The sequence below is a fragment of the Canis lupus genome, chromosome 38 (genome assembly GCF_011100685.1).
Source record: "Canis lupus familiaris isolate Mischka breed German Shepherd chromosome 38, alternate assembly UU_Cfam_GSD_1.0, whole genome shotgun sequence".
NCBI lineage: Eukaryota > Metazoa > Chordata > Mammalia > Carnivora > Canidae > Canis > Canis lupus.
Genome location: NC_049259.1, coordinates 14,830,987 through 14,839,872, shown reverse-complemented (window position 1 = coordinate 14,839,872; position 8,886 = coordinate 14,830,987). Strand labels below are relative to the sequence as shown.

Here is an 8,886-nt window from a genome sequence, read left to right as displayed (position 1 = left end):
AAAAAATGTTAATCTAGAATATCATACCCAGTGAAAGTGTCTTTTCAAAACAAATGTAAAAAACAGACTTCCTCAGACATATAAGCTGAAAGAATTCACTAACAGCAGATTTACAGTGGAATTATTTAAAGGACATCCCCTCAGGCAGAATGAAAAGGATACCACAAACACACAGCAGCACAAAAATAACTGAAGAGCACCGAGGTGGTAACTACACAGGTAGATAGATATATGTTTTCCTCATTATTTAAGGAAATAATTTAAAGGAAAACTGACTTAAAATAAGATAGTGGTAATAGGTTGTGAGATGTATGGTACATGCTCTTTATAGAATATATATAAATAGCAAAAATAGTATGAAGACCAAGAATGAAAAAAGAGAAGGTCCTTACACCAAGTGTGAGGTAGTATAATGAACTTGAAGGTAGAACATGACGAGTTAAAAGGGTATAATATATGGAAGTCTTCAGGCCCACATGGTTTCACTAGAGAATTCCTACAAATATTAAAGAAAAATTAATACCAACTTTACACAATTTCTTCCAGGAAATAGAAGAAGACAAAACATCTCCCAATATATTTTATGAGGTCAGTCTTCCCCTGATATCAAAACCAGAACAAAAATAGTACAAAACAAATTAACCAAAAAAAAAAAAAAAAAAAAAAAAAAACCCAAAAAACAAACAACAAACAAAAAACCCCCAAAACCTACAGACCAATAGCCTTCATGAATATAGACAAAATAGTAACACAGAGTATGCTCTCTGACCACAATGGATTTATTTATTTATTTTTTTTTTTTTAAGATTTTATTTATTTATTCATGATAGTCACAGAGAGAGAGAGAGAGGCAGAGACACAGGCAGAGGGAGAAGCAGGCTCCATGCAGGGAGCCCGACGTGGGATTCGATCCCGAGTCTCCAGGATCGCGCCCTGGGCCAAAGGCAGGCGCCAAACCACTGCGCCACCCAGGGATCCCCCACAATGGATTTAAATTAGAAATCATTAAACAAACATATCAAATATTCCCAAATATTTGGAAACAAAATAGGGCACTTTGAAATAAAATGCCATGTTAAGCCTTTTCATGTTTTCCCATTGCCCATACTTAAACTAACTTTACATTATTTTTAAAACTTAAATATTTATTCAAAAGGCCTCCAAATATTTACAAATGTATCTGAAAAATAATATACAAATGTTTGTCTAAATAAGATGATGCTACTCTCTGTGGTGCTAAGCATTTCAATAACTAGTAGAAAAATCAGTAAACTTGATATTTATTAATATTTAATTATCATTTATCAATTGTAATTTGGCAGTAAAAAACACTTTTCACAAAGACATTACATGTAGATTACCAAATCAATCTTGATTCATTCAACTTTAACTGTCCATTTCTCCTGGAAGTTTTGCAAGAATCCATGACTTCAGTTTTTCTAGCTCAGCTTTGCTTAGCTCATGGTAAACACCTGGGAAACTATGAAACTTCGTGCTCACTCCCAGAGATTTTAACATCGAGTTTGTCTCTTCACCCCAAGAATGAAGAACTAACTCATCTGCAGTACCATGGCACTGAAATAATTCAGGGAGTACACCATCACTTTCCTGAAGAGCCTAGAGAACAGGATATAAAAATGGAAATGCTTAAGAAATTCGTTTAAGAACATCACTTGGAAATCAGACAGGGCAGAAAAACTGCAATGTTACCAAAGCTTCAATATTCCAAGGGAAAAAAGAGTGGTACAGTGGCGGTACAGTCTAAGGCATACACTGTTTTATTGGCGGGGGGGCTCAGCCTGTTGCTGGCATCACATGAGCTACAGTTAGTTGTATGTGACCAGCACTGACTCCATAGAGGACTGCCTTGAACATGGTCAAAGTATTTCCTGGAGAAAACGTGACTCCATCAGACAAACCTCTTCATGTAGAGTGGAAGGATGGAGAAAGGCACTATCAACGGAAAAACTACATTCTAGCTTTCATTTCTGTATCTGCTGTTTCCATTTTTGGTATGAAGTTACAACGCTATAACGTTCTATATTCATATTATTAGCATGCTGCTATGAAACAGGTATCAGGAATGTAAGGGATTCTTTGTTTTGATGATATTCATGACATAATAAAAACCTTGCTATAATCATTCATATTTTTAATATGTATAAGGGATACATATGTATCATACATAGGTTATTTTTATCCTTTCCCCTTTGACACTGTGCTTAACAATATTCTTTCTATGGGATTTCCTGGACATTAATATCAGCTGGAATTAATATTTAATATAACTAATTGGGGATGGATTCCCAGCAGTGCTGTATGCATTGACTGTTCCTGCTTGATTTTGTTTGTTCCAATGTGTGAAATTTCATGCTTGTTTCTTTTGTTTTGTTTTTAAAATCTGGAACTTACCTGGTAAACAGCAGATGTTTTGTTCAGAAAACTTGAAAGAGCAAATACTCCTGCCACATCTTGATGATTTCTATATGCTAAATGCATTGCCATGCACCCTCCCATAGAAAATCCTCCTAAAAGAAGCAAAAATTCACTTACCAAAAAGAAAAAAAAAAGGCAGAATATTTGTGACAATAATTTAGAACAAGATACATCTGTGTCAGGCCTCCACGCATGTTTTAAAATATTTGGAGACCTTTTGAGAGAGATAGTGCTAAAAATAAATTTAGTCTACTTTCAATCTCATTAAAAAAATACTTGCAATTGAGTAAATAACACTGGTTTATCCATGTCATCACTGGTAAAGAGATTTGTTATAAAAAGAGCTGGAATTAAAGAAATGATTCTGAGTAAAAATATACTATCATGTTATCATAATTCAAAATGAGTCATAGTAAAAGTGCTAATTAAACTTTTGCTTATACTTGTAGCATAGGAGTCCTCACACTGCCACCAGAATTAGTAACACACATCATTTTGTCGTCTTTGCCAAGCTCCAAGCTCCACGAGGAGTTAAATTTCTAGGGCCTGCCATATAATGGATGTTCAGTAATCTTCTAGGGAGGATGATCAAAACTTTGGTGAGCTAGTTAAAACATCCTGAATTATAATATTGTTTTGGAAACTGACTTATAATGGTATAATTAAAATGTATGTACCTATATGAACTTTTTCAAGAGAGTTAAAAAATAATTTACTCATTTAGCAAATTTTTATTGTCTTGTATGTGCCAAACACTGTGCTAGCCACCGGAGATATGCAGACTAAAATACATGGTCCCCATGCTCCCTTCAGCAGCACGTATCCTATACATGGGCCCTACATGAGACATCACAGAATACAAGATGGGTATGTGATGCAGTAGCCCAACTGCAGGCTAGAGACCTGAAATGCTGTTCTTGAGCTTGAGTGAGAGTTAAAAGGTGTCTTATTTACATTTTGTGAGAAATAAATATAGAAAGTAAATCACACAGCCACACATTTGTGGAAATATAAAAATATACATTGGTATAGAGTCCAGATCTCATTTCTAGTCTCCTGCTTTATTTCACTTAACAAAGTGCAAAGTTGAGTCCTTGTAGAATATAAATTTGAATTTACTATAATCTCCTTTTACAGATGAAGTGAACCAAGGCACTAGATTAGGTGATCTGCTTAAGGATGCACCCTTAATTTTAGCTATAAAGCTAGGACTTTCAGAGTCCAGATTGCTTGCCACGGACTTTAATATACTCTACTACCCTCTGGCATTTATTAAAATAGAACTTTTAATTTCTTTATTTTTATATTTTACTTATTTATTTAATAATGCTTAATAATATTATTGGCCTGCCAATATTTGGCAGGATACAAATGTATGAGTGAAGATTACTAGGCTTGTGAAGTTTAGCTTTTCAAGAAGTACATAATATGTAAATAATTACAGTGTATGATAAATATTACATCTGTGGTTTTCAACATACCAGAAAGAAATAATAGGGTCTCATCAGTAGCAGAAGTTCACTGTAGATGAGAACTACTTGAAAGGCTCTTTCAAAATAACCCCCACTCCAGTCACAGAAGCAGAAACGTCTGAAGAGAGATCATGAATGGATTGGCAGCGGAGGAGGCATCATACACATCTTAAAATTGAATATGAGTTGCGTATGTGCATCGGATTCTCAAAAAGGTTAAAAACTACTGGACTACATTACCTATGAATGTGTACACTGATAAGCATGACATGCCCCATTTGGATATGCAGAGTTTACCGCAGACAAGATAGTGTTTTTGGTAAACATTCATTGTAAGTAAGCGCAGAAAATTTGAAACTTACTGGGTTTTGCTGCAGTTCTAGTTACAGGCCTCTCTTTTTTCCTCAAGTTTTCTATGTAATATAGTGTGTGGGTTAAAAGCAAACATCTTGAAGTATAATTCTTGTCAAGCTTTAATTCAGTAACTAAGTTCTCTAGATTTTGAAATCCTTGAGGGTAAGAAACAGTTCTTTCTTCCACCATCAGACTGGTTGCAGGCTTAGGAGGAGCTCAGCAAAGTGTCCTCACTCTCTGGTGCCCATGTGAAGAAGAACTGGCTTCCTTATTGTCCATGCCCAGTGGGGAGTATGCTTGCTGGTACACAGCGACAATGCAATATAAGTCTGTTTAGTCTTAGAAACCATATATTATAGGATGAAAGTAGTAAAACATCTCTTAAATTTATCATACTTAAGGCACATGAAACATTTTCTAATTTAAAGTCTGGTGGAAAGAGGACATACTGAAATAAAGAGAAACTGAATTCTAATCCTGCTAGTGACACTCTAACTGCGTGTCTTGGAGTAAATTACCTAAGATCTCAGTCCCAGTTAAGATTAGATAGCTGGAAAAAAAATATTAGATAGTTGGACTAGATGATCTTAAGGGTTTCCACCAAGTTCTTTTTTTTTTTTTTTTAAGATTTTATTTATTTATTTGACAGAGAGAGAGAGAGAGAGAGAGAGAGCAAGCACAGAAGCAGGGGGTGAGGGAGAGGCAGAGGGAGAAGCAGACTTCCTACTGAGCAAGAAGCTCGATGTGGGGCTCCATCCCGGGATCCTGGGATCATGACCTGACCCAAAGGCAGATTTTTAACTAAGCCACCCAGGCACTCCAGGATTTCTACCAAGTATATATACAAATGCTTAATAATCATTTGTAAAAGTCAAAACAGCAAGGACTTTCAAAGTTTACAGTTACTGTAAATACAGAAACCTTTCAGTTTAAGAATAAGAATCTGTATCTCCCAGAATACAATTTCAGCCCTCCTTAAAGTTCACAAAACCAATCCTAGCAAATGCTTATTACTTCCTTCATCGCTTTAGATTTCCCCTTTTTCAAATTTACTTACAAAATCAATTCTACATTGCTTATAACCAAACACTGTTAACAACAAAACTACATCTCTAAGATGAGGGGAAAATGTGAGGGAGGGAGAGATGGGGTTGCTGGAAGAACGAGAGATCAAGAACGAAGGAGAGAGACACAAGACCACAATACGGGGAGGCAGCAGCAATCAGGAGTTCAACTGGACTTCCAATTGCTTCCCTGTAGCAAGACAACATTCTCCAACAGAAGGAATCATGTGCCGAATCATACCAGAAACTTCTCCTAACATTGAATTCCTGGGTGGAATTCATCAAGTAGTTCTTTATTAAACATAAAACTCAAAACAAGACATTTTACATACAGCCTCTTCTGCTCTTGACTCTTTTATATAAGTCGAGGACATAAAGACCGAACATTCAATAGTCTGTAAGGTTTACGTGAACAGGGATTTTTGTCTGTTTTATTTGATGTTCCCTCCCTATGCTTAGAACAGCGCCTGGCACATAGTAGGCATTTAATAAGTATCTTATCGAATAAATATCAGTTGTGATTCTATAAGAGTATTTCTATAAGGGGACAAATTGATATCTTCAGGAAATGTGGCTCTTTGGTGATCTGACTGGATGTAAAAGTGAAGCTTAGAAAAAGCAGGAGGGAATGGTTAGTGTGCCCCAGGCTAACAATTTCTAAATCTGGCTCAATAATAAAGATTCTTAGACTCAGCCCCAGGCCCTCTAACACAATCTCAAAGTATATGTCTAATTTTTAAAAGCTCTTCTACCTATAAATCAAATGTATGAGAATCATAGTCTTAGAAAAATATCAATGGCTGCAAGGCAGACAATTCAGGATTAGGTATAATGGGTAAGAACAGAAAGTGAAAATATGGTCATGATTTAAAAGAAATCCATATGTTATAGATACCAAGCCTGTAGCAACAAAGTTTTTATTTTTTGGAGAAATTCAAGAGCTTGAATTATATTTTTGCCAAACGTACCTACGGAATGTATCAAATGTGACCAGTGTGACTAAGGAACTAAATGTTTAATTTTATTTAATTTTAGCTAGTTTAAATTTAAGTTTAAATAGTCACATGTGGCTAAGGACTATCATATTGGACAATAAAGTTCTAGGTAATCTAAGCTGCACCAATAATTGAAAAAAGCTTCAAAATTCATAAAATGGAGCAAAAAGAAAACATTTAATAAAAAGATGTTGAGGCTAGGATCATTAAATGTGATCTTTTAATATGATTGAGATTTAAGAATCACAGGATTTAAAATATGAACAAAACAGATAAGTAAGCAAAAACAACTTAAAAAATTACTTTAAAACCATACATATTGAGAAAATTTTACAGATCAAATTTCCCCCTCCAACATTTCCTTTTATTGACTAGGGTAACCTAATCACTTTCTGTGGTTTCAGAGCCCCCTGGCCGAAACCAGCCTATGAAGAACAAAACCAAAAGTAAGAAAGAAAACATTTTCCACATCTGAGATGTCATTATGAACAAACATAAATGCATCCTACAGACTTTTAACCTCATGTTCAGTACTCATAATTTACAGTGAAAATAAATGTACTCATTGAAATCTTATTAGAGATTTAATCTAAGTCCCTTACCTAATTATAATCTTGTGAGGTAATCTGCAATTTTTGACCAGTCATCTTTGATAATATAATTACCTTTAGCATCACAACTTACTATGAAAAGGGACTTTGTGTATTTTTTTCTAATAGAAGGAAATTTAACACAAAAGACTGGTTATCTGAATCCAATTTCCATCAAAATATCTAAAATGCAATATAAAATATACTGTTCAATAAGTAAATACCAAATAGTAAACTCATTGTAGGTAATGGTTATAACATATATTTATAGTTGCTGGCAAAGTATTAAAACGTCAAGAGTTAACATTTCAACATACATTTAAGATTAACAAGCTGAATAAAACATGTTAAAAAAATAATAAACCTAACTTTTATGAGCTCTTTAAATAAAATAAAACAGAAACAATGTATAAAAAACTACACTGGGAAAACTAATCTATCTGAAAACAAAATCCAGAGGAAAAAAATACTTAAAAACTCAAGTTTACCATCAATTGCATAGGATTTTTAGAATGTAATAAAATCTACCCTCCTTCAAATTTCAACAATTATTTCATTTAACTTATGTATCATAATGATTCAGACTGAACCGTGATAAAGTCTCAAAAAGTTTGGGAATATATATTTATTTGTCTATGTTCTCTGATACAAAATTTACAGGGTAAACAAAATACTTATCCATCTTCCAGAAAAAGCTGTTTGAACAGGAGTTCCAAGCTTTTAAAGTTCTAATTATTGTTGAAAAAACACAAGTTGCTTAATGAAGGCAAATATATGTTAAAATAAAGTAGAAATTTGCTATCATTCTCAAGTTTTAGCTCAAGAGAGCTTCAGAAGAAATTCGTATAAGGTCAGGACAAAGGAAGCCTGGAAATTTTGGTGCTAATTCATCTTGGTCATTCTAACTATCCCTTCATTTTTAAATATTATAAAAAACATTGATATATATCTAACATATAAAGCGTTTTCACCATATAGGCAGAAATAAAATGACCATCCAAAGTTTCAACTATTCATACGTAATTCTGACATGTTTTCAGAAGTTCATTTTAATTATTAGACACTCTACATGTGTAATTTTTGTACCTTTTTCTTTCAAATCATACTGACTTAAGTCTTTCAAAAGAATTACGAAATCCATAATTTTATTCATTGAACACATATTCATAAAGTTACTTCTATGTGTACATACAGTATCTGTTACATAATATTCAATTGTATTAATAGACAGTAATTCCCTTAACCATTTCTCACGATGGGTATTTAGAACATCCATGTAAATTAGTCAGGTGTAATTCCAGGAGAACTTGATTTTCCCTGCTTCAAAATTCTGACAGTATGCTCATATTATCAAAATTCTTATTATCTGGTTGTATCACTTGTCATGTTCTATACGTCCTAGATCAAAGTTAAACCCTAAATTTTATCAGTTTTGTCTTAGCAAATTGTCACCACCTAGTGGCCAAAAACGGAATCTCATCCTGGTACAAAGGTGACCAAGTCCAAGGATCTGGGTTCTAGTCCCCCTCATTTTATGTTAGCTAGTAATCTCTTTGAATCTTAGTTTTCTTTTTTTTAAATATCCTGTTTTCACTATCACAAACCTCAAAATAGACTTTGTACATGAAAACAACCTTATAATTTGATGCTATCTGAAAACATAATGTATAATAATGAAAATTTAAAAACTGTCAAGTGTAATACAAATGCCACCTATTTTCATAGTACTACTACTATATATACTTTTAAAGCAGAACGGTACACATGGGAAAAATTATATACCTTTCTCCATTTTGATTTCTCACATTACATGGAAACATACTAAAAGGAAATGAGTTTCAAGACTGACATTAATATAATACTATGAATTTGCTTGCATTCTGCACAATGGACACTCCCCATATGTTAATAAAACAAGAAGACAAGATAATCTAGCATTATTAACAATCTTCACAGGTTACAAGATTTGAACCAA

The 8,886-nt window shown here is 33.7% G+C and overlaps 1 protein-coding gene across 1 annotated transcript in view; it reads right to left on the bottom strand.

Moving 5' to 3' along the window:
• Positions 1 to 1,124: 1,124 nt before the first annotated feature.
• LYPLAL1 (lysophospholipase like 1) overlaps positions 1,125 to 8,886 on the bottom strand; it is a 36,642-nt gene continuing 28,880 nt past the window's right edge. Inside the window, exons 4-5 of the mRNA XM_038586166.1 lie at positions 2,413 to 2,528; positions 1,125 to 1,617 (exon numbers count right to left, since the gene is read on the bottom strand). Of these exons, the coding sequence (XP_038442094.1) occupies positions 1,387 to 1,617; positions 2,413 to 2,528 (347 nt within the window). The 3' untranslated portion in view covers positions 1,125 to 1,386. The remainder of the gene's footprint in view (positions 1,618 to 2,412; positions 2,529 to 8,886) is intronic.